The sequence below is a fragment of the Pseudochaenichthys georgianus genome, chromosome 22, assembly GCF_902827115.2.
Source record: "Pseudochaenichthys georgianus chromosome 22, fPseGeo1.2, whole genome shotgun sequence".
Taxonomy (NCBI): domain Eukaryota; kingdom Metazoa; phylum Chordata; class Actinopteri; order Perciformes; family Channichthyidae; genus Pseudochaenichthys; species Pseudochaenichthys georgianus.
The window spans coordinates 4,950,161-4,976,337 of NC_047524.1; the positions used below are offsets into that span (position 1 = coordinate 4,950,161).

Below are 26,177 nucleotides of genomic sequence, written 5' to 3' on the forward strand. Positions count from 1 at the left end.
ACAGTAAATATAATAGAAATACTGTTTATACACACATAAAGAAATTTGTCTGCACAATGATTACTTTTACTTCTGATACTTTATGCAAATCTTGCTGATAATACTTTAACTTAAATAAGATTTTGAATGCAGGACTTTTCTTGTTTCTTGTAATTAAGTATTTTGACAATAATATATTACTTTTACTCAAGTAAAGCATCAGAGTACTTCTTCCACCACTGAGTACAACATCTGAGTATTTCTTTCACCTGTAATTAAGTGGGACGTTTTGAATGATTTGCAATGACATCTTTATAAACATTATAAGATAAGATATACTTTATTGATCCCATTTAAACAAGGCATTGCCCACAATGTGAAGATGAAAAGGAGTACAACATAAACATACATAATAATAAAATATAAACATCTCAAAATAGAAGATAAATAACAATACTTTAAAGTTAAATATATACATAATGACAGTGGAAGATATATAAGACTGCCCGTCAAATATTCACTATGGGGATTCGGAATCTCGAGAACTCGGCATGACAGCTTTATAACATTGTGGTAACTCTTGAAGTCTTTGCAGTGACAGCTTCATACAGTAGGATGACGTTTCCCTCGGAGTCACGTGACCCCTTTTTTAACAGTAAGTCCAACATGGCAGACGGAGTGGATCTTACGCGGTAACTACAGCAACATTTCAACTGGAACATACACTCAACACTACTCTGCTGCAACAGGACGTCAGCGATGAGGGAGAGACAGAAGAAAAAGAAGGGGAGGACGTGGGCAGAAGCCGCTAAAACGGTATTCTATGAGTCTTTACCTTCGTTTGTTGTGGTTGTTTCCCTTGAACGCTCCCACTTGTACAACTGTGTTTATGAGTTCATGACCTGCTATAGTCGGGATGTTGCGTGCTCCGCGCGAGGCCCTGTGTTGACGGTCAGACATTTGGAGCAGCGCTGTCACTAGGGCTAGTTAGCTGTCACCGTAAATAAGCACACATTGCATCGAGGTGACGGTCAGCTGTGTGCACCTAAGCATGTTTTTAAACCCCTTCTCTGTGTTGCGTCCACTAAACAAGGTTGACATGTTTGTCAGGATTCAAAGCGGATTGAAAGTAACCGTTAAGTAATCACGTCACAGCTGCGCTAGCCAGGTTAGCATGATAGCTCCTGCTAAGTTCGTCAAGTTTGTGAGGTTCGAGCCTCAAATAAAACACCTTTTGACGTACAATATCTGAGCTAAAGTAATTCCCCTGACATGATCCCAACTCCATGATATATCAGCGAGTTAGTATATTGCATGTCACGGTTTGGGGATTTGTCAGAATACACTGATGATTGTGGTTAGCATTGTAGCTGTCTAGTGTAGCATGCCATCAACTACACATATCAAAACTCCCAACAAGCAGTGGTGGAAAAAGTATTCAAATATTTTTATTTATTCAAAAGTAGAAACGCCATCCAATAAAATACGTAGCAAAACTGCATGACAAGTAAAATGTCTTATTCAAAATGTTACATAAGTATTACCAGCTTAATGTACGAATTACCCAGTATGCAGAATCGCACCTTTTTAGAAGTGTTGTGTATGTGTATTCTTTGTTTTTGACGAATAAATACGTGTATAAATATTTGATATTGTTGTTTATCAATGTTTTAGATCAGAGTTCGAACAGCACTGAGTTTTCTTAGGAACACAGTACTGCATCATATACAAGCACATCTTCCTTTTTTGTTGAGAGAAGTAATTTTCAGATAAATGCAGTAGAGTCAAAAGTTATATAATTGCCTCTGAAATGTAGTGTAGTAAAAGTATAAAGTTTCATTACAAAATATGTTAATGTACTAGGTTAAATCCCACCACTGCCAAATATGTCATAGTTAAAAAGTTATGTTATTGCTTATGTAGACATCCACCTTTAGTTTTACCCCTTAGTTGTTTACAGTATTTAGTTACATAACGTGGCTATTGATACTTGCTGTAACCAAGTTATTTTCAAAACACCCATTACTATTGTTGGAATGTGTATGCGGGGCTATACGAACAGTTGATACAAGAATGTACAAGGTGGGAGCAAAATAAAGCATCGTTGTGTTCACATTTTTTACGCAGGCGTGACAGTTTCTGTACTGTTACTGTATTGTGAGATGTTTCTATTGTCATGCTTCGCAGTTCTTTACATTTTCTTCAAGTGGTCTTTCTGCTTTTGCTGTTCATGTCATTACATAACGCAATGTTTCCTTGGATCACACTGCCCTAGCCTTGTGTGGAAATGATAACTTTGTAGTTAGACCAACAGTTGATCCAGAAAGTGGAACAACATCATAGCAGAAGATCTTAAAAGCAAAAAGCCACCATGTTTGTGTTCTTGATTATTCTGTGTATTGTGCAGATGCTTTGTGTAAACCTTTTGGAAAGCTTCAGTGTGTGAACTCTTCAGCTTCATGTTTTATAACAACCACTCTCACTCACTGAACTCATCTGTGCTTTCTTTTTGCCCATAATTATCGTAGGTTTTGGAGAAATACCCTAATACGCCCATGAGCCATAAAGAGATCCTGCAGGTGATCCAAAGAGAAAGGCTTAAGGAAATAAGGTACATATGTTCCAGGTGCCGTAGCTTTACTGCCGCAATGCCTTTCATAGGGGACACATTCTTCACGAGACTTCACACAGCTTTCTCCCTCTGTACTCGATTGCTCAAATCACATTCTTCCCTTTCTCTTGTTCACATGGTAACCATTATTCTACTCAATTAACATTTTCTTTCATTTCTCTTTTTTTCATTGTCACTGTTCTCATCCAGAAGGTAAGAAAAAGCTAGCCCCCACCCCTTATCTTAACAAACTCACTGCCACATAGTTCTGTTTTACCTTCTGCATGTTATTAACAATAACATGTCCGAGGTCCAGTTGCTAAAGACAGTGTTGGACTCCCTCTTGTATTATACCTACACCTGCCTGCTATACGTACAGTGTCTATAGCCACCTGTTGCATAGCATACATTTACATTTCAGTATGGTACATTGTTCGAAGTTCTAAAAAAGTAAAGAATGGATGCTTATGTTTTACTCAACACACAGTTACATGATATTATCTAGTATTTAGCGGGGGTGTACATTTAATGAGATAAATGATCGGGCTGGCAATATTGGAAGCCTAACTAGTGTAATTTTCCAAATACATAACAGATGTTACATTTTTTTTTTATCAATGCGTTGTATCATCTAACATTTTGCTTATGTACTTTACGAAGTTATAGACTATGCAAAACAACACAAATGTAAGTTGCATTAATGCTTCATTATGTGCCTCTAGATACATATTTTGTACAACTGCTGAAGCCTTATTGTGCACTCTTAATTAACTCAATAAATAAATAAAAGGTAAGCCGATTTTGTGCAACAGACATAATAATTCCAGACCAGTTTTATCCGAGATTATCAATCCGGTCGTAGCAATCTGACCTGAACTCCTACGTGTCCTCCTGGAGCATGATAGCAGTTTCTCCCCAGATATCAGAGCGGCCTTCACCCTTCTTACATCTTTCTCCCAGCTGTGTGATTTATTGGGGAACAGATGTGTAATTTGCGCTTTTCTCTCATGATACAGTGGAACATCGCCGCTGGCATGTCTGAACGCAATGCTGCACACAAACTCTCGTGGGGATGAGGGGATCTTCTACAAAGTTCCCGGCAGAATGGGGGTCTACACTCTTAAGGTTAGTGTCACTTGTGCTCTGTAAGGCTATCATTGTGACTGGGCTGCTAAGTTAAAGAGCATTCACAATGTCTATCTACTTAAGGAGGGTAAGAAAACATTCATTATAATATGATGACCAAAGATAATTATGTTTAAAATGTACTATACTAAAATGTGAATGCTTTGGGTTTTGTTTTCAGTACGGGTTATGGTTGATTAAGATGTTTTGGAATTTCTGCTTGGCTCTTCTTCTGAATGTATAACATAAAGATAACACACTATGTTTTATTTTTATTTGATGTAGAAGGACATTTCAGACGTGATGAAGGAGCTTTCTGAGGAGGACTCTGAGGACAGCAGTGACAATCTCTCTGACTCCCAAAGCACAGAAAACAACAGCAGTGCCATCGCTGGAGAGGGCAGGAGAGGGAGGTGGATGCGGAGAGGTACTGTCATTACTAACCGTTTGGACAACACTAAAACACTTATTCCAGTAGAGTTCACAGGCCATCATCTACAATAACGTTTTCCCATTATTTAGGAATTACACATCAACATTTATATAAGCTTGAATGTATTTAATTCAGATGTGAAAAGAAAGTAAAGTAGTTATTTAACCCTTATGTTGTGTTCGGGTCTCCCGCGACCCGTTCCAAGTTAAAATTATATAATAACTACCCTCTAGTTTTTTGTATCGGAACAAGGCTTCATGATATCCTCCACAACAGCTATATAAACACTACAAAACTGATTTTGACCATTTTTGCCAAGTCTGAAAAATGATTTGGTGTTCGGGTCTGAGGAGACCCAGCAGAATTGTTGTGGGTGACTCGAGGTCAAATTTGGCCCAATCAAGATTCATCTTTGACTTTAGACACCCCTCCCCCGCCCCCTTAATCAACTGTAACAATAATTTTTCGCAACATGCACCTGGTCTCCCCTCCCTCTGCCCCCCTCCCCCCACGGGAACTGGACCTTTCTCAAAGAATATGTACACTAACACTTGAACCTGAACACACATATGCACTAGGGATGGGAAAGCAAATGTATATTCGAATATTCGACCCCCAGAAAAACGGTTAACCGAAATGTACATATCCTATAACAAAACATTTTTAAAAAGATTTTTCATTTTGAAAAATAAATAAATACATGTTCAAATAAGTATAGAAACCAAGTCGAATTTGTCAAATGTATTGAACTGGTGATCACAGTTTGAACAGTTGACAGCTGTAGACCTAGAGCTTTCATGCTTAAAACATAACTTGGTTTTTTAATGAAAGAGGGATTATACACGGACAACATAACGGGTTAGGGCAGGGGTGCCCACACTCTTTTGGCTGGTGAGCTACTTTTGAAATGACCAGCTCACCGAGGTCTACCAACCAAAAATAAAATCCCAAATTGCAAGGGGCTGAATAACACGTTTTATTTATACATGGGACAATAGGGCTGCAACAAACGACTAATTTGATAATCGATTAATCTATCGATTAATGAAACGATTAATCGACTATTCGGACTATTACTGTATGCCTTGCACAATTTCTCAAACGCTCTTATTTATCCATCAACTTTTAGATTTAGCTTGAGGTTGTTTTAGGCATGTGGAAACTAACAATGAAGACAATAAAGTGCTGTCCTTAAGTTTAAATACTTGATTCAAAAATACATATATTATTAAATTAACTTAAATTGTTTACAAAACTAACATTGCTTTTTATTTCAATTAAATAAATAATATTTCACATCAAAAGAAACGACAGTGTTTTAACAAATTGTATTAAATAATCTGATGACAGAACTGTAAACAGAATAGCTGAAACTTTAACAAACTAAATAACTCTGTTACCTCTAATCATTAACCCATGTTTGTATAATGGAGTTAACTCCGTGTGTTGCTGCTAGCATACATAACACCTGACGTGGAAACGTTACTCGTGGATGGAGCTACAGAGCTGCTAGAAAGACAGTCGAACCCGGTGCATTCCTCCGTCTGGATGTGGAGCACTTTTGATAATAAATGTTTAGACAAATTGCTCCGCCCTCACATGCTAAACATTCTTGGCAACGAGCATTGTCCACCTCAAGACGGGTAACATTTAACCACACCTTGGAGCGCTTCTCTCCGCCATCCCCTCCGTGTGTTGCTGCATGTAGCAGCTGCGTGTGTGTAATCTGCCGCGCCCCCTCGCACACAGAAGGGGGAGAGAGATCTCGTCTCGATTGGAAAGATAAAAGATACACCGGCCATAGACGCATTTGTTTGTCTTTTTGCATGTTAGAAACGAGTTGGCGACACTAAGACTGCGAGATAATGTTTGTGTAGCAATAATACATGACCTTTCTCTTTCTCAACTTGCTACTCGGAGGGAAGTCGCTGCTATGCCTTGTGAACACTCCGATAATGCCTCTCCACGTTACCTTTCTTTGGCAGAGCGACGCTTGCTTTACAAATACGGCAAATAACCTTTGAATGTGACATCACAAACAAATATTCTTCCTCCCATTCTGGGTGGAAGTGGTATGTCTTTAGCTTCTTGCTCGGTCCCGCAATCATTTTGTTGTTTGTCTCTTTAACTTAATTTGAGTTTTCCCGGCACTGGGTTAACAGACTGGACAGAGATAGGTCGCTTTTTCTGTCAATCAAGTAAACTCCTGAATTAAGTGGCAGGGAGGCCAAGGGAGGAGGGATCAAAACCTGTTTTGTCTATTTTAACGGAGCTGGATTTTTTTTTTTATGAATGACTCGCGATCTACCAGCTTTGCCGACGTACTGGGCACCTCTGGGTTAGGGTAACGTAACCCTATTACAACAGAGATCAACAACCTATAACAGGGCCTATGCACAGAATGCAGCTATTCCATACTATGGATGTAACAATACCAAAAACTCACGGTACGATAATATCGCGATTTAAAAAGTCCACGGTACGATATTTATCGCGATATTGAAAAATAAAAAAAATTTCTTTAATTTTTTTTTCTTTATTAAATAATACATCTGATTTGTACAGCATTTTAATAGGATAGTAGTATTTTAAAGTGTCAACAATATGATAATCAGACCCTGCAATAGAATAAATCAAGTTTCACTTTAGTTTTTCAAGTAACTCAACTCTAACTCACTCACTCACTCACTCACTCACTCACTCACTCACTCACTCACTCACTCACTCACTCACTCACTCACTCACTCACTCACTCACTCACTCACTCATTCACTCACTCACTCAGCATCATCAAGGTTATCTTTTAGGAATATGAGCATGTCCACATTTCCAGGTAGAAGCTGGGATGTTTGGGCGTTTACAAAATCGCCTGCTGTGGAAAAAACTCTTGCTTGGTACTGATGTTGCTGGGACAGAGAGATATGCTTTGGCCATGGGTGACAGCAGTGGGTCAAACTGTGCATTGTCTCTCCACCACTTCAAAAACAATACAGTGTTTGCCAAGAAGGTGAGGCTTATTGACAGGGCGAGATATAAATATACTGTTGGTACTTGTCAATGTCTCTAGGTGTGTACATGTAGCCCTGTAAATACGATGTCCTTTTGTGTTATCTGTTGTTTTATGTTCATGGTGTAACCTACTTGCTGCCATGTTGGACAGGTCTCCCTTGAAAAAGAGATGGATGATCTCAATGGGACCATCTGGTTAAATAAAGTTTAAAAAAAATGTTTTGTCAGTCTCACGACGATATTGAGACATTTATTTACCGCGATATTCGATATATCGTTACATCCCTATTCAATACTCATTCTTGTTTAAGAATATGAGCATGTCTACATGCTCAGGGGAGAGGCGGGTGCGGAGGCGATTCACTATCAGGCCAGCTGTAGAGAAGACCCTCTCAGCTGGAATTTGGGCAAAAGATGAGGTTTGAGTCTGCGTGATCTGCGTGTAGGGAGGGGCAGCAGCCATGTCATTGGCTAGAACCAGCTAGATCTGATGGATTTGGACATAAACGCGATTGAAGTACAACTGGACGCGAGAGAGAGAGAGATCAGCACCTGCAGCTCTGCCCGCTGTGAGGGACCGGTGAGCGGAGCAAAACACACCTTTAGACCGAACACATTTAGCTATGGCACTGTCGTATACATTGAATTATTCCATTTGATAATGTGTAATCAACTTAGGCACCCCACCCAAAAAAAAAATTCCAATACCTGAGTAATTCCGAATATTCGATTAATCGTTCCCATCCCTAGTATGCATGTGTGCGAGAGAGCACACCTTTATCTATTTAATAAAGTTGTACAAAATAAAGTAAGAAATCATTCCAATGTGTAATATAGGACAGTAAAAAGTTTAAAAGGGGAGTGATTAGTCAAATATGCATAAATAAAAAGAAAGAATGCTAACTAGGTAACATAAGATAAGAATAAACAAGTTTAAATGATTTGTTGTGATCATATTCTAAAGATGTTTGGATTATTGAAAAGTATACAGCTCCCTTTCATCTGAGTGTTGAGAGCTGTATCCATAAATTCATGTTGGGCTCAAAGTAGGGCTGCTCGATTATGGCAAAAATCATAATCTTGATTATTTGGGTCAATAATTGATATCACGATTATTAAAAACGATTAACCATTTACTTTGAAAAACATCAATTTATTGAAGAAAATAATTTGAAAAGTATGTTTTTAACAGTTGATTACCCTGAACTTTAAGTATAATTCAAATGAAAAACCTATTTAAAAAATAAATAAAATCGTTTTATTTCGATTATGTTGTTTTCATAATCGTTGCAAGCCAAAATCGTAATTGCGATTAAAATACGATTTAATTGAGCAGCCCTAGCTCAAAGTGCACCAGATTGATGCATTCAACTTAAACATTTAAAAAAAAAATCTTCCTGGGGGTGCATGCCCCCGGACCCCCCTAGAGGATGTGACGTCCACCACCAAATAAAGCAGGTTAAAATAATTAAATTGCATACATTTTATTTTAGTAAACACTGAAAACAGGTCCCACAGACCCAAACAGCACTTAAAGGTTAAAGGTAGCATATAATAATGTTAAAATGTGCTAAATATATACACTGCAAAAAAACAAAAAAGAGGAGTAAAAGTAGCTCACGACTTGTTTTATTTTTTGAAAGTAGCTCTCATCCTAAAAAAAGTTGGAGACCCCTGTTATACAACGATACATTTGACAATTTTAAGCTTGGCCTACCATTTTATTGGAGCGATGAGGAACAGGTGGGGCTTGAAAAGGCCCACCTGTTCAAAGTGGGGAATGACAGAAAAAGTTTGAGAACCACTGGTTTAAAGTATTAAATGGATAAATCTTCTTTCTTTTTGTATAATTGTCGGTGCGGTTGAACAATCATTCAGGCAGCCTCGCTAGAAACAAAACAATAAGAAAGGAATGAAGCGCTGCTCATTAGCTGATTTCCAGTGGTTGGTTATCAGTAATGACTAAGATCGTTAACGCCCCTTCGCAGCTCTGGCTAGAAGTCATTGCGGAAACACAGGAAACCAGCTGAAGTAGCATCAGAAGAGGCGAACACACATTGCATCGTGGCCTCAACATAATGCTTGGAATACCCTGAGCATCAGACATGATGATAGCAAGAGGTGGGTTTTACCTTTTTATGTTGTTCCAATAATGTCTTCTGTTAACTGTAGCAGAGAGGCGGCAGGCTGTACACACTACGGTCACATCGCAGCAGCTGTTTCTCTTTGGGGTCAAACCATTGCTGTCTTGTGATTGCCTGATTGCCCCGGATTGCGTGGCAGCTTTGCTGAATGAGCCCTTCTTCGAGTAGCAATTATTTTTGTTTTCCTCGGGCTGTGCTCTCACTGACTTTCATTATTCCTCTCTGCCACTTGTATATTTTAAGTGACTGTTAAAGCAGGAAACTGTATTTTCTCAGTGTGACCATAACCACTTCCTCAGTATGCACAAGTTAGGAACTGCCAAGCAAATAACCTTGCTTTATATCTGAGTGGGAGGCCTCAGATATCGTTTTATTTTTAAATGCAGGAGACACAAAGTCAAATGCAAATGAGATAACATTGAATAATAAACAAATAAAAGCGGTACATTATGTAGAAAAGGCGTACAGAGAAGTTGTTCAGCTCATTTCTTGTAATGTGATATCTTCTGTCATCAAAACAAAGCGCGATGTGACAAAGTCTGTACACCACCCTCGGGAAGTCTATTTTGTAACATCTGTTTGGTGCTTTTGTGTTTGCAGTTCCCTCCAAGCTGCAGTCACAGCCGTCCTCTCCGCAGCCTCGATGCTCGTCGCCGTCTGTCCCCAGCAGTAAACTCATCTCTCCCTCGCAGAAGCACAGCAAGAAAGCTCTCAAACAGGTACCACTGGGTTTGCTATTCCTTGTTTTTTGTAATTGTTTATTATGTTAAAAACAGCTTCTAACTATATTCCCCATTTGTTCAAGCATGTGTCAGATTCTAAACGAGTTCCTGCCACACCCTCATGCTCACAAACACCCATACAAATCCCTTCTACCTTTAACACACTTTCTTGTTTAGTAAAGTCGTATATTTTGTATTGCATTTGTATACCAAGTGTTTAGCATTTAAAGGAGACTACTACACTAAAATCTAAAAACAGACGTTTGTATTTCACACCTTTTACTCACACTTTTCTGCAGACACTTTTTTTGCTGACACGTTTTCATTTAACGTGTAAACAACCCATGTTAGCGTGTCAGCAGGCGCCAACTATCTTTCCATTCGCCGCCTGTAAAACATCTTGTGCTAATTATTTAAAAACAATGACGCTGCTGGAAAAATGCCTATAGCTGGTTTTTCAGTATTAATGTGCTCATAATCCCCCCTGTTCAACGTCTTTCTATTGGCTGCTTCGTGCCTTTTGTGTTCACTTTAATTAGATTTCACTTGATTGTAATTCACTCCATCTGTGCTGGTGTGTACTTTGCGGCTCTGTAAGACCAATTTGGGTTCCTTTATTGGGCGTGGAAACAACAGATGAAGCCATGGTACTGAAATAAGAGTGCTGGAGATACTTATTGTGTATTTGTATTCTGTGATTCTGTTTCAATCAGCTGAGTCGATGCACAGTCACTCAGCGGACTGTCTGCTTCTTTAATCCGTTGACATTGTGTTTTTGAGTTGATCAGACTCCTCGACAGATTTACAACAGATTTGATTCAGGCTTGTTTTATGCAAGCTATTTCATTGCAGCCCTGTCATTTAGCGGTTATCTAACCAGGCAAGTGGCCCCGGGGGAGTAGTTGCAGGAAAGCAGAGGGTTACTCACACTCGCTGTTTCTCATTCTGCTGGCTATTTATTCCCTTCTTATTCGACTTGTTTTCAGGCCTTGAAGCAGCAGCAGCAGAGAAACCAGCGCAGACAGGTGGGGATGCCAACCACCTCCAGTCCTAGACTGCTTCTGAAAACCATCAAAGATATGGCTGACAACATTACTACAAAGACCGGTAGGTGGCAGCTATTATACTGTCAAATACAATTTACAATTACACTAGTAGTAGTCACACGGGATATTTAATGCATGATATAACAAAAAGGTTTGATGATAAAGGACTGTAACTGATCCAGATCTTGGGTATTGTCCTGATACAATTACATAACGACACAACAAAAGACATCATCTAAACATGACTCCTTTATTTGGCAACTTGAGTGTGAGAGTTAGATCTCTGACGTGCAATTACTCTTTTCCCTCTGTCAACATAGACTTATGCCACCCGGTTGTCCCCAGGAAGGTTTCTCAGAGGTCAGGCCGCCTTAGTGCTGGTAAGTCACACTTCTACTTATATTCAACAGATTGGTTTGGAAAACTCAAAGAAAAGGGCTAGCAATAACAAATACTAATCCAACACTCCGATGCTAATATCAAGTATTACCTGTGTGCCAAAGCCTAGCATAGCATATTCCTCTTTTCCATAGTCCTACATTGCTATCCAAAAATGTATAAACCCACAACGTTGCAGTGAGACTGCGGTCTATTGTGAGTAACTGGTACAATTTCCTGTTGCTGTATACTACTGTAAATGATTCATCCACAGTTTAAAATAATCCACAACAAAGTAACTGCTTACCGTTGTAGGAATAGCATTTACTAAAAACGACATCACCCAGCTGTTTTAGGACATTTTTAAGCCCGGACGTATTTTCATGGGAGTTGTTGACAACAAGAAAACACTAACCTCATCCAATGAAATAATTTAAAATAATCGCTGAAATGTATTTCTGCCTTCTTGCTCAGACATAGATAGATTGAACTGCTATATTTCAAGAATGTAAAAGTTTCCCACATTAGCAAAATAATTTGACTGCGAGTTACTCTCTGTTGCAAGATCAGCATATTTCTACATTGCTGATTCTGTCTTGGCTTACATCTGTTTCCTGTTTTGTATCGCAGGGCAGTTCAAACGCACCAAGTGTAACATTGATGTGGAAACACCAGACTCCATCTTAGTTAACACCAACTTGCGGGCGATCATCAACAAACACACCTTCTCCGTCCTGCCTGGAGACTGCCAGCAGAAGCTGCTCAAACTCCTGCCTGAGGTGGACCGCCAGGTGCCTCGAGAACTGTTCTTACTTCTCTTGCTTTTTGTTGCACTAAATGAAGAGTCTAATATATTTGCATGTCATTTCAGTGTTTCCCACAGAATTTGATTCTATTTGTGGGGGCACCGCACCGCACCCCCCGGCAAGAAAAGCCAAAGGCCCCTTAACCTATTCGGGTGGCCCATGCATCCACCCCCCCTCAAATAAGAGAATACATGCGAGTTCATGGCTACTGTTGACAACGTTCTTGTTACTCTGTGTTGCGTTGTTGATGAGTGAGACACCCCGGAGTTGAGGATCTGTGGGGTTTATCCTCCCAGAAATATAATTTAGGCATTTAGCAGACGCCTTATTCCAAAGCGACTTACAATGACCAATCACAGGGACATTCTCCCTGGAGTAACTGAGGGCTAAGTGCCTTACTCAAGGCCACACTAGTAGTGGTGTTCCAGGCGGGATTTGAACTCGCAACCCTCCAATCATCAGCCCACCTCACTATCCATTAGACCACCAAAATTAAAACAAAAACTTTTTTTATGAGATCCATTTGTGGAGGACGATATTTATTTGTGGCGGCCCTACAAATAAATCAATGTATGGGAAACACTGCCATCTTTCCTGTCACTCGTTGCACGTGCTGAATCACAGAAAATAGTAGAAAACATACATTTATGTACATTTGAAACAGTTAACTTCTATATAGCTACACTGATGTTTAACTCCATCACATATGGAAAGAATAAGCCGATGTATTGTGCTGATGTTATTCATAACGATGTGCTTCTTCTCCCCAGGCTTGCATTGACGGCCTACTGAAGGTCACCAGCTCTGCCTTGAACAACGAGTTCTTCACATCAGCGGCTCAGTCGTGGAAGGAGCGTCTGGCTGAGGGTCAGTGCAACTGTTCCCACTGATAATAACTGCATTCACTTCATATTCAAAGAACTGTTACATCACCAAGGTTCATTGCCACTTCACAGATAGTATAATTTTACTTTTAGTTTCTTATGTAACTTCTTTCTCTACAGGGGAATTCACTCCGGAGTTGCAGCTACGAATGCGGCAAGAAATCGAGAAGGAAAAGAGAGTTGAGCACTGGAAGGAAGCCTTCTTTGAAACGTATTATGGTGAAAAGTGAGTTCTCCTCTATGATCATTTATTTATGCATTCACTCATCTGATTTAGCTTTTTAAAAAAAAAAGGCCTTTTCCTCTTCAGATTTCCCAAACACCAAAAGACAGCTGCTTACTTATCCCAAGGATTTTTTCCTCACTTCATTGACACTATTATATATCTAACTTCAGATATGGATTGCTATTAAATTGTGGTGTGTTGTCGGATCCAACCCCGCCCCCATCTCACGTTATCTCATCTCAAGTTATTTCTTTTAGGGTCATAAAATTACATCATGATGGATTCATATGAAGGTAGATATGGTGAAAAATAAGAGAGCGTGTAAAACCTGATGTGAGCACTGTGTGCATACATTTACACTTGTACAAAATATCCACGTAACTGTGAACCAAATGTGAAGTCACAGAAGAAGAAAATAAGTTTTGTAGCTTGTAGAAAAAAAATGAACTTAGTGATGAAATGTTCACTTGCAGACAAATACACATTTTTTAAATATATTTTCCATTACAACTGCAACTTGGTTATTACAACCTCTCAAATCAGTCATTACAATTTGACGAATCTGCTCTGTGGCAGTATAAATCGACGAATCTGCGGTCTTGACTTTTGCTACACTTCTTGCGATGAATGTGTCGCAAAAGTAATTTTCACCTGTAGATGTGGGGGGAGGGAGGGGGGTTGGAGCGAAGGGGCGGAGCTATCAGAAGGACGAGGCTTGGGTCAGTCACACAGTCACAGCCACAGATGGAAATGGAGTTAATCCTCCATTCTTTTATTTCAAACGTCATACTGAGGCTACTATGCAGGTTTACAATATGTGTGATTTTAAATAAATACACACATTTCTGTAAATTCAGATCATCTCGGAAACACTTATGGAGGTAATCCGAGTAGCTTTTGTTTCAAAAAGCAAACATGAATTAAGCTGTAATGTTTTTCTTCTGAGATCTATAAAAAACATTATAATGAATCTAACTAAATTGTCCCGTCACTTTCAACATAAAACCTTTTTTTGTTTTATAAAATGTCTGAATCCCTTTTAGCAAAGAAGACATTTGATTTCAGGATGTGTGACTTGTTCTTCCTTTCTCTCTCCCTCTGTGTAGCTCTGGGCTCAGCCTTGAGGAATCCAAACAGCTGACAAAGGCTGATGTGAATCAGGAGTCTGCCAGGCCCAAGCCCCCCCGCCATCAGAAAGCAGAACCTGCCACTCGAGCAACGGAGGATCCCAAGGGCACCAAGGACAGCAGCCGGACTGATGCTGCTGTTGCTGTGAGAGACGTGAAGCCAACTAAAGAGCCACTCAAGCTGCAGCCTGCTCAGAGAGAGAAAGTCTCCACCTCAGAGCCCATGAAGACACGGCGCTCTCAGTACGCTGAGGATTGTCGGTTAAACGCTGCAGCACAGTCGGCTCCAACACCTGCAGTGAAAACACCAGAGGCTGAGAGGCAGCTTGAACCGGCTGCGGGAGGTTCTCTGCCTGAAAAGAAGCATGAAGAGGAAGTGAAGGAGGTTCTAACTGAGCGCCCGCAGTCGCCTGTGGAAGAAAGCCATCCACCAAAAAGTTCAGAGTTGAAGGCAGATCAGCCGGCGTCTGTGGTTAGGCCTGCTGAGGAGATCCAAGCGGTCATCCCTGAGCCCAGGGGCCCCTCAGAGCCGCAGAAAAGGAAATCTCTCAGTGAGATTGTGGAGGAATTGACGCCGGAGAAAAGACCCCGCATGTCCTCAGCTTCCTCAGTGTCTTCAGTGTCCTCTGTGTCTCCAGTGTCCTCTGTGTCTCCACCAGCTTCATCCATCTCCAGCCCTGCTCCACTGACCCCGAGTCAGAGGGTTCCACCACTCAAGGTGGGAAAGCTGTTTGTGGAGCTTCGTTTCGTGTCTTTTTGAGTCAAACTAAAAACCTCACCACTTGTAGGCTTGAAAGATGGCTCTGACCGTTTTACAGTGGTTGACAACTGTAGTCTGCTTCGATTCATTTCTAAGACAGTCATGGCAAAAAGATGTCAAGAATCATCAAAATGTCCTTAGAAATGTTTCAGAGGCTTCTCATTTCTCTGCCGTCAATCTTTATGCTCGACACGTTGTATAAGCTTCCACAAAAAAATATGTTTGCGTTGTAAGAAGTGATGTCGGGACACATGAGTAAGTTAACTTAGCTATGCAATGTAGATTTTTTATAATTTCTACTAAGACTTTTTTAAATGTAATTGTATATGCATATTTAAAAATCTCCTTTTCTTTTTCTGTCACAGATATCAGTGTTACGGATTCTCCCGGTTCCTTCGTCACCTAGCCAGGACCCCCCCAGGACCCCCCTCCCGACCCCGCTCAGCAGCCCGGGCCGGACCGGTGCCCGCACTCTGGCAGACATCAAAGCCAAAGCTCGGCTCGCCCGAGTGCAGCGAGCAGCGGCGGCCGCAGTATCGTCTGCATCCAGGGGGGCAGTGCCAGGCCCGGGGCCGGGGGGGGGCAGTGAGGATCGAACACAGCCGTCACCCAGCCCCTCCCCAACTTCCCCTCAGGCACCGACCTGCATACCAGCCCCCAGTCAGACCAGTGCACCTCCCTCTCACCCACTGGACTCTTTTACTCTGCTCAGCCCAAACCGTTCTCCACCATCCTCCGTAAGCAACACTGCTGAAAAGCTCAAAGGCCATCCTGCCAGTTCTGTCAGTGCAGGACCCGGGAGTGATCAGATAAATCCCACTGCACCATCACAGGAAACCCCGTCACCTGCTGCATCTTCAACCAAGAACAGCTCCTGTATCCCTGCAAACAACCCGCTGGTCACTCAGCTCCTGCAGGGTAAAGACGTTCCCCTGGAGCAGATCCTCCCAAAACCGCTCTGCAAGTCTGAGGTGAAGACGCCAAGCGTACCCTCGGGCAGTAAGGGGAAGCCGCTACACTCTGCAGAGCACAGGGCTGATAAACTGATGTCCCAGCCGTTCAGTACAACAGGACGAACAGGAGTTTTTTCAGAGTACACGAGACTTGGGGAGCTTCCTGATAAGGAGACTCAGGAGCAGATCCTGCAGGCTCTGATGCAGAGGAAGGCTCCGCCCAGCCAGCCTTATGTTGGCATAGGGCCTCAGTATCCTCAGTACAGAGTTCATCAGCTGGTGCACGCAGAGGAGCGTCAGGACCAATCCAGGATTTCTGTAGGGTTTCTGGGTCGTAGGAAGATGCCGAGGCCTGCCATGACGGGACATTACCTGCTCAATGTGTCCACATACGGCCGAGGACCAGAAGGCAGGAGACTGCAGCAGTCTGTCATCCCTAACACGTCTGTGTCCGGTTTAAAAAGGGAGAGCACAGATGGAGAGGAGGCGGCTAAAGGAGAAGAACCAGCCAGGAAGTGTTTCTTTCCGGCTTCTGGAGTTAAAACAGAGCAGCACGGATTCTCTATAACCAAGTCTGACGAAGCAGCAAGCGTTCAACACTGCTCTGATGTAAAGACTGAGCCGGGATCAGACCCCAGTGCAGCCGCCAAAGACACCAGCCCTTTTTCTCAATCACACCGAAGGAACCTAGAACTCTGCAATAGTAACCAAGGAAACTCTGAGCCATATCTTTCCCAAGTGGACCCCAGTCACCAGCGGCAGTTTCAAACCCAGCGGACGCTCGATAATCAGGAAGCGTCGTGCTTCGGCGGCACGATCAGCGTGTCTGTACCTCACACCGGCATCCGCTCCTCCACCGTCTCCTCAGAGGCTGACGGAGGCGGCGTCATGTCTTTCTCCGTGACCGTCACCACCATACCCGCCGGCCACCAGGGGGAGCCCTCCTCGGAGCAGTCGTTCATCGAGGGCTCCAACATGGAGGACGTGCAGTCTAAGTGCTACTGCAGACTGAAGGCCATGATCATGTGCAAAGGATGTGGAGCCTTTTGCCACGATGACTGCATCGGCCCCTCCAAACTGTGTGTGTCATGTTTAGTCGTACGATGAAGTTAATAATAAGTACAAGGGTTGATTTGTATCGAAGAAGGTCATTCAGAATCAATATACAATCACTGCTGGTGTGAAGCAACACTCCAGAAAAAAACAACCAGCATCAAGGATTTACACTGGATGGTCTTTCGTTTCACCAACTTCTAAGAAAAGTTGTTTTCGTGCCGTTTTTTGGTAGAAATGTCAATCCGTTTTGATTCAAATCAGTCGTCTGTCAGACGTGCGGCGATTATGAAATATGGCAGTGTTTGCACTCGGATAGGATCGGTGCGATATATTTTTTTAAATATATATATATATTATATATACGTGTAGTTTTTAAAAACAACGAGGGAAAATGAATGTTGCTATTTTTGTAGAACATAATGACTGACACTTTTTCTTATTGGGCCTGATCAGTTATGGTTTAAGCCGGCATAAAAAGGGTGCTAATGATAATCATTGCTTGTAGAGTACCTCCTGGCATTTATGCACGCATGGCAGGGAAGTGCAACTCACAGTAACTATTTTATATATAAACTGTACATTTATTACTGAACATACTCCGATATAAAGATTAGAAAGATCCTGTATCGTTTTAGAAATGGAATATAAATAGAATTTTAATGAACTTGTAAGGATTGCACATCAAATAATTTTTGACGAAGCACTTGGATTTATAGAAACTATGTACAGCACTTACATTCAAACATCATTTGACATAAAAATGTCTATATGTTCCTTCTGGTAAATTGAGATTCCAGGTTGAAGGTCTAACGTTACTTCCTGCTGTGTGTCCCTTCTTCATTTTCTCCCCAAAATAGCCGGTTAGTAGATATCGTCTCCTGTGAGCGGGGGCTTGATGCTTGTATGTCTCTAATGACACATCAGTAAAGAAAACACTCGAGGCAAGGGGAGAACATAACAATCATTTCGTTTTTCCACTGTAAATATCTGCTTATTTACATATACTATGCCTACATGTAGAAATGATTTTATTTGTGCAGCACACGTTGCTAGAGTATATCCTGTTAATTACATAATCATTTGTACTGTTGAAAGAGAACAGTACGTTGTTCTTAAACACTAAAATACTTTTTCCATAAAATGATGCAGCATACAGTAGCATGCTGTAGTTTCACAAATATTTGGAGGTATAATATGACGGGCGGATGAAACACTTAAAATGGCCGTTTTCCAGAGTATTTGGACAGTTACCCTCAATATGAATGTGGTATTGTCAGCACTAAACAATATTGTATCATGATATATAATATACAATTATGTATGCGTGTGATGTATAAGGACAGCCGCATTACTATTTAAGCGCTTACTTTAATACATATTTAACTGGAAAAAGGCCGGTGTTAAGTATTAAAACAGTTTTTTAGCTGCTCATGATAATTGCAAAGTTAGACGCATCAACTTTGTTTAGAAATGTCCTGGAGGTGCAAAGTAGGCCTGTTTTTAATAGCAATTATTTCTAAGGTAATATGCCAAAGTCACCTTTTTAAAAAAAGTAATATAGTAATCATAAAGTAATATATTTTAATGAATATATTTTATATTAACACAAATCTATTTGCTAATTGTTTTTGAATCAACAGGGTATTTACTATAATAATAATAATAATATATTGGCTGTCCGTGTTTCTTATGCTTTGTTTGTGACAGACCACCATGCAGAGAATAACCAAGTCTGTATGGCCCAGCTGTTTGCAACGGTTCTGTTATTGGTCTATATTTTTCCATAGAGATGTTGTCATATGTGTGTGTACCCTTTTAGCTGTCTACATTTGTGTCATTTTGTCATGGAAACAAAAAGAGAATGTTTTTAAAACCACCATTTTTAGGTCAGTGGATGAATTCAAGTCCGTTTTTGTATGTATCTGTTATTAAATTGGGGGTACAATTGTTTTTAAAACTGTAGGGCTAGAATCAGACGAAGTTTCCACATATTTAGCATTTCAATATAAATGGAGCAGTGTTTGATTCTGTTAACACAGATTGTATTTATCCCCCATACATGTAGGTCTTATTTGGTTGAATGTGATGTTTTGTATTTGGGGGGCTGGATTGCACCGCAAAAATAATTAACAAAAACAATCAATCACCCCGAAAGGCAGCTGAAATCTTTGTTAATGAGGACTTTAAACTCGAGTCAGGCAGCGGCCCCCCTCCCTCACTGAAGTTACCCGTCGTGTGTTTTCAGACGAGCAGTTCTTAAAGAAACGCCCGTTATGTGTCATGGGCAATCACCACCCTTTTTGAAACGTCACGTTTATCACTAGGTGAATTTGTTTAATATGTCTGTGTCAGTTTGTCTCCATTTAAACTCCGGGTGACTGTAATATAGTAATCAGCACTTATAAACAAAGTGTATTTTACCAGAAGTTATAGACTATATGAATAAATAATGAAAAGTATTTTGTCTGAGTTTTCTGTTGCTTGTCTCCCACGATGAAAAAACATTGTTGGCACCGTGGTTCATTGTTTCACAATATGGAAATGTTTCTTAATCAGCTATACATTTCTGTTTCAACTGCATTATTAAATATCTGTTTCAAAGGCACAACCATGGCAATATACATAGAAACATTGGGTGATAACCTATCAACTATAGGTCTGTCAACAATCATCCAAACTGATCTTAAATTGAATTATGGGAAATGTAAGATTTAGTGTCAAGTCAGACAACAAGACTCTGTCTCTGCTTTTGTAAAATGTTTTTTGAAATATGTTCTTTTGAATCCATCAACTTTAAGAACGTATTGAAACACTGGAGTCTCCCTTAAAATTAGATTGTATCAGTTTCGTCTTTCATCTCCTCTCTATAATGCTGAGGATCATAACTCTGAGTCAAAGCAGCAATGTTAGTAGTGCGTGCGCCTTTAACCAGCGTGCGTGCGCACATGCGTAAAGTGTAGTAGAGTCCGCGCATGGCAGCTCGCGCCCTCCTGCTGCTCTGCCGTCCTCTGCCGCTGGTCTCTGCTGGTGAAGCCGAGCGGAGCCTCTTCGTTTCTCTGCGCGGATACAACCGCAGTTCCCAAGATTGAAGCCGGATGAGAGAGAGGAGGAGGAGGAGGGAGAAATATGAAGCTGGGTCACCGGAGCCGCGTCGCATCGCCCGGACAGCTGTAAGGTCGGCGGACACACGCCTGGATTCATCAAAGGTGAGATGTGCGACTGTGGATCACGGAGGAAATATCCTCCTTATTCACCCTGGACGACTTATCATCCACATCTGATGCCGATGATGATGATGCTCTAAACGCATCCTGCGTGATTTTCCTCGGGTAAAGGCCAGCTTTGCCTCTTATGAATCTGTCGAGACAGCCGTGAGAAATAGATGCAGGATTGCCATTGTTTGTTATGCCAACATTTTTTATGAGCATCACGACACGCCGTTCCCATTGCAGAAATAAGGTAAATAGGCAGCTGAATCACCGACATGGCTGCGTGTGTGTCCCTCCGTCGCTTTGAAAGTGAATGTTAAGTGTTGCAGGGATGCTCACCGTGAGGAATGAATGAGGCTTGTAGAAGTGGATGATATCAGCGGCAGGGAGGTACTGCAGTCCTTCTGTTGACTCGCGTCAAAGGATGTTGTCATTAGCTCGCAGCTGAAGGTGCGGTTACAGTAAATGCACCTTTACGGGATTATAATGATAACCACACTGTTATACTGTTTAAAAAAAGGGCTGACATCAACATTTTTGTGAATTAAATATTAAAATGGACTGAAAATCCCCTGAATGCAGAGCTTTATCACGCTGCTGCTCTGTGAATTCATTTGTCCATGAATTATTAAGAACTTGTCTCTGCTTGCTCGTCTAACCTGAAATGATCAGCTCCTGCATTGAAGCTCTTTTATTTGCTGCTTTACATTTTTTTCCAAACATGTCCTGCCAATGTAAGGCCTGAGTACTCGTGGATTTCTGCAGTTACTTCACAGGCTGAATATTTACAATGAGCCATTGTGTTGTTTTGCTGACATGTGTCTGTTGGGTCTCCCACTGCATAGCTAATGTGTCTTCCCTTTGCCCCCAGAGTACAGCAGTGCTCCTCTGACTCATTAAACCTGAATGACAGTGTGCTGCCCCATGTACAGTCGGACGCCATTTAATCTGTAATTAGGCTGAGCAAGTGTTTTTAATGGCTTTAAAAAACCTTTAATCCAGACTGAGTTTTTGACAGGATTTGCACTGAGCTAAAAATAGCCATAATATTGTTTCAGAGCAGTGAAAATGCTTCTTCTTTTAGCATATAGCTCCTTAGTTCGTTGTCTTTCTTAGATTGCAGCCATATGATGCAAGTAATTGATTAGATGCACAACGACAAATTATAATTTCAGTTTCTCAAAAGTACGGATTTTCTCTTTCTTGCATCATCGTCAAGTCAATATGTTTTGGATTGTTCTCAAGAAAAAGAAGACACTTAAAGATGTCACCTTGGGCTCTGGTGAGGGACGGTGATGGATGGGTATGAATGTAACTAAAGGCTATTTTCAGTTAATTGTTTTGTCCTTTCAACTGTCAGAAAATAGTGAAAAATGAACTCCCTAGAACCCAAGGGGATGTCCTCAAATGTCTTGGTCAAAACCAAATAACATTAATGACATTGTCCTTACGAAAACACATTTCTCACAAGTGTGAAGCACGTCTGTCATTGTTGCTTAATGACCAAAAGGATTATATATTTTTGGCCAGAGACTGCCTTTGTTATATGCAGTGTAGAAAGGGGGGGACAGGGGGGATGACATTGCCAAAATACTCCTGCAGGCCGGAGTCGAACCTGCGTACATGGAGTTATTGTCTAGTTGTTGGACTATGGATTAGCAGTTTACATTTCGTTGACTTAATCAATAGATAATCATTAGTTGTAAGCCTGATTATAATATCTAATGTTTTTAAGAAATAGAGTAATTCGTGACTGCATTTCAGTGGACGAGGTGTTTTTAAATGATCTTTCTGATGCCTGTAACCCCTGATGAGAACCGGGCAACACGAGCCAGAGGTAGTGACTGGAGAGAGGATCTGTCATACAGCAGGCATCACCGTGAAGACGAGTGTCTCTATAAAAATGCAATGTAAAAAAATAAATAGAGAAATCCTGCCTGGAGACTTCCTCAAGGCCGCAGAACCTTCGCTTCTCGCTCTGCTGGTTTGTGAACGCCCCCTGGTCAGTGAACGCACCCCTTGTGTACATGCACCGGGGCATGTTGGGGGCTCTCGATCCGAGGCTTCTCCCTCATTGGTCGGCCGTAATGTGCCGTGTGTCCGCGGTCTTTTCTAGGTGCTTCCTCTGCAGCTCTTGCTCGGTGTCATTAGCCCACAGGATGCAGTCACTGTGAGCGGGATGTCACGGAGAATCATCATTTGCACGGACCCACGGGCGCTGGAGCCAGCTCACCAATATCTCTACAGCAAGAGAAGGAGGAGGAACAAAAGCACACATGGAGAGTTAATGAAGTCCTTGAAGGAGGGAGAGAGGGGACGTGTTCATTAGTTATTCAGAAGTCAACTACATTTTGTCAGCGAATAATTGCTCAGCTCTCGTGATGATCAAGTCATAAAGACTCCCTCACTAACTGTTTCCAATTTTCTTCACAGGGCCGACGTTAAGGGCTTCTCTCCGTTTGACACTCAGCCACCGACAGGTAAATATTGAGATCCTAAATGATATGTTATTATGAGGTCAAAGACATAGTCGATCTGTCCTTTGAAGTTTAAAAAAAATAGTGTTTACCAATTTCTTATAACACAAATCTATATATTAATACTACTAATAAATGTCGTCATATTATAAGAAGGTTATCATATTTTCTGTTCAAGAAAAACGTCACCTGGAGAAATGACTACAACATTAAACACTGTGATGACACTTATTGAAGAATCGTCGAATGAATATATTATTGAATAAAATAAGGACACCTGTTTGGTTCCAAAGGGAATGCGCCTTCAACAAGTATGAGAGCTATGTTGAAACAGAACCAGACAGGAACAATGAATCCTCTGAGTCGACCCTGAAGTTGAATCAGGTGTCAGAACAAAAGTCTGAATTGTTCCATAGAAGTTTTCTGTATAAAAGAGACGAGTGTGTTTCTGTTCTTTCTCCTGAAGAGATATTCTGCCTCGTGGAAAAGATTCATTACTACACGGTGGCATCATAAACATCTTTTATATTATATTCGAGCAGCTGTTTTTATGGCTGAACCCAGATTGTCGACACACTTTAAATGAATTGTATGAACTCAAAAAAAAATAAGTTGCAATAACAAAACACTTAACCTCCTAAAACCACATATTGACAGTGTTCTTGTGTTGTTTAGTATATCATGTGATATTCAGCTGAGCCATGCTAGCTACTTTCCCCTATTTAAAGACTTGAAGCTAAGCTAATCTAATCAGCTGCTTTCTGTGGTTTCATATTTAGCATACAGATATAAGAGTGGCATCAATCTTTTCTTCTCACTCCTGGCGATAAGGCAAATTCATGACATTTTAAATACAAAAATATATAATGTATCTCTAATTTACAGCATCTTCAACTCAATATTCTTCAACTCAAAGTGAAACAATTTGACGGTTCAGTTGTATTATTATGGCAGCTTGTCCAGTCTTTCAAAGCAATGACATCATTTGTGTAGCCCTAAACAATATTTAAATTTCTTATAATTCTATTAAACGCAGAACCCAAGGCATATGTTGTTACAGTGAAGTGTTTAACCGCAGTGATGACTAATACTGTCCTTCATGTACAGGGTCAATAATAAAGATGAAACACCGTGTCCTGCTGGTACACCAGTGTTCAAGAGCTGAGCGCTCAATACTGGTCACAGAAAGACCATATCGTCTATATTTAAAAGAAGATTATGATATAGGTCCTCATTTATGTTCAGTCTTCACACGAAATGATACAGAGTTGTTTAACATATTTTCTAATGATATCTATTATTAATAATCTTCACTTGCACTGTTCTGATGGTTTCTGGACGATAAAGAGAGCCTTGTTATTAACAGTAAACATTTCCCGCGCCGCTGTTTGATGTGCCACAGGATGATCGAGGAAGGCAGCAAACGAGGCAAGGCCATGGTGGAGAAGAGACAGCTCTTCATGGAAATGAGTGAGTGGAGTCGACTGAGAGAAATCTCTTTTCACCATTCACAGCCAGCAGCTCATAATGTAATGCTCTCACTGGCTCCAAGTTGCACAAGAGATATTTGCTGCTTCACACGTACAGTAGTTCCTCCCACACAGAGACGGTGATAGAATGTTTCTCCAGTAAGAAACACTTTCATTGTATGTCTTTCAAGGCTTGGAACTGATTTTTCTTAATGCTGCTTTTCAGGAGCTCAAAACTTTGATGTAATCAGACTGTCGACGTACAGGACTGCCTGCAAACTCCGGTTTGTGCAGAAGAGATGCAACCGTAAGAGTTTGCCTCTCCTTTCAATTCAAGAAATGTTTGTTCCAACTCCAACACAGTCTCAGTGTTTCCGTTTCCCCCTCTCAGTTCATCTGGTGGACGTGTGGAACATGATCGAGGCGTTTCGTGACAACGGCCTCAACACGCTGGACCACAGCGCCGAGATCAACGTGTCGCGGCTGGAGACGATCCTGTCCTCCATCTACTACCAGCTCAACAAGCGGCTGCCCACCACCCACCAGATCAACGTGGATCAGTCCATCGGGCTGCTGCTCAACTTCATGGTGGCCACCTACGACAGGTACGAGGCAGAGGAGCGCTGCAGTCTGCAGGCGGAGATCATTGGACTTCTGTTGTTCGGGTATTAATGCAGGAGACATCAACAGCAGGGCTTAATGTAAACAAGTGTTTCAGGAAGTGAAGGACATGGTTTAACATTTCCAATATTAGAGTAGAATTTGTCAACTTATGAGCCTGTCACTGGATGCATAGAACTATCGCTTGTGACCACTTTAAAATAATATTTAAAAAGGTCAAATGTTCTAGTTCTTTACACGAAAAAGCTCAAATTAAAAAGCTAATCAGAAAATCGGATTTCTTCGCAATTTTCTATTTTCTTACCATCTTTTATAAATTGAACGATTAATCCGCAGCCCTAGTCTGAATAAATAACTTCTACAGAACATTCTCAGTTTTACATTTAATTAGTACGAAATTAATAAGTGTTAATCTCCAATCTCCAAACTTTGGTATTTGCAAAAAAAAATTAAATTATTAACCATTTCTATCAAGTATTTTTCCCAATACAGCTGTCCACGCTGCAGGTTATTAAATGCTGGGGAAAAAATTCCGAATTGTTTTGGAAGTCTTGAATTGAATATGGTAAACGCGGAAACTCTAGAAATCATACACAGCAGAAGCGGCTTTAGCGTTCCTTAATGGCCCTGATTCTATATTGTACAAATGAGCCATACACATACAAGGGATAGCCTTGGAAACCATGTAAATGATCACACAGCAGATACAAAAATAGTCCCTGTCAGCTGAAGTATTCCTGGTGATGTCTTACTGTATACCCCTCATCTTGACGTCTGCTCTGAGCTCAAGGCATCCTGTATTATTGACTGTAAAGTTCTCTCATTATTGTTCCCTAGGAGCTCATGCTGATTGGCTGCTGGCCCCGTCATTCATCGACCCGTTCAATTGGTTTACTTTTATCTGTAAGGTCACTCCGGCCCCGCTCCGTTATTAGTCATGCTGCCGTATCTCTGAGACATTTGTGGAAATGACTGTCTGTGATCACAGGAAGCCGTTTGGCAATCTGTCCCTGAGGTCCAAACTGAATTAGGCAGAAGAGCTTTCATGTCCTCGGCTACCGCTGCTCGGAAGTCGGGGCCAAATGAAAGTGAAAAATGAAATGTAAGAGCGGCTCTCTCTGGGCAAGTTGAAAAGGTTTCAA

The 26,177-nt window shown here is 41.1% G+C and overlaps 2 protein-coding genes across 4 annotated transcripts in view; both read left to right on the forward strand.

The window, feature by feature from the left end:
• The first annotated feature begins 578 nt into the window (after nucleotides 1–578).
• asxl2 (ASXL transcriptional regulator 2) lies at nucleotides 579–19,718 on the forward strand. Of its 2 annotated transcripts, XM_034111462.2 has the most exons (12): nucleotides 579–795; nucleotides 2,508–2,590; nucleotides 3,607–3,715; nucleotides 4,001–4,142; nucleotides 9,902–10,020; nucleotides 11,010–11,130; nucleotides 11,390–11,449; nucleotides 12,078–12,238; nucleotides 13,024–13,120; nucleotides 13,258–13,363; nucleotides 14,470–15,208; nucleotides 15,616–19,718. In XM_034111462.2, exons 1-12 carry the CDS (start codon nucleotides 739–741, stop codon nucleotides 17,308–17,310), a joined length of 3,489 nt encoding a protein of 1,162 aa, XP_033967353.1. In that variant the 5' UTR covers nucleotides 579–738; the 3' UTR covers nucleotides 17,311–19,718. The 2 variants fall into 2 exon arrangements, with proteins under 2 accessions (XP_033967353.1, XP_033967354.1); XM_034111463.2 differs by lacking the exons at nucleotides 579–795; nucleotides 2,508–2,590; nucleotides 3,607–3,715; nucleotides 4,001–4,142 and adding an exon at nucleotides 8,577–9,278.
• A 530-nt stretch (nucleotides 19,719–20,248) lies between these two features.
• dtnbb (dystrobrevin, beta b) overlaps nucleotides 20,249–26,177 on the forward strand; it is a 40,418-nt gene continuing 34,489 nt past the window's right edge. Inside the window, exons 1-5 of one of the 2 annotated variants that reach the window (XM_071207189.1) lie at nucleotides 20,249–20,465; nucleotides 22,902–22,948; nucleotides 24,312–24,415; nucleotides 24,641–24,721; nucleotides 24,806–25,019. In XM_071207189.1, coding sequence (XP_071063290.1) covers nucleotides 24,337–24,415; nucleotides 24,641–24,721; nucleotides 24,806–25,019 — 374 coding nt within the window. In that variant the 5' untranslated portion in view covers nucleotides 20,249–20,465; nucleotides 22,902–22,948; nucleotides 24,312–24,336. The remainder of the gene's footprint in view (nucleotides 20,466–22,901; nucleotides 22,949–24,311; nucleotides 24,416–24,640; nucleotides 24,722–24,805; nucleotides 25,020–26,177) is intronic. The other variant, XM_034111777.2, reaches the window with a different exon arrangement.

Excerpts from the sequence above, each read along its gene's own strand:
- asxl2 (XM_034111462.2), top strand. The coding sequence starts at position 739 with ATGAGGGAGAGACAGAAGAAAAAGAAGGGGAGGACGTGGGCAGAAGCC. Across the intron at positions 2,591-3,606 it reads GAAAGGCTTAAGGAAATAAG|TGGAACATCGCCGCTGGCAT; the intron begins GTACATATGTTC and ends CTCATGATACAG. Across the intron at positions 3,716-4,000 it reads TGGGGGTCTACACTCTTAAG|AAGGACATTTCAGACGTGAT; the intron begins GTTAGTGTCACT and ends TATTTGATGTAG.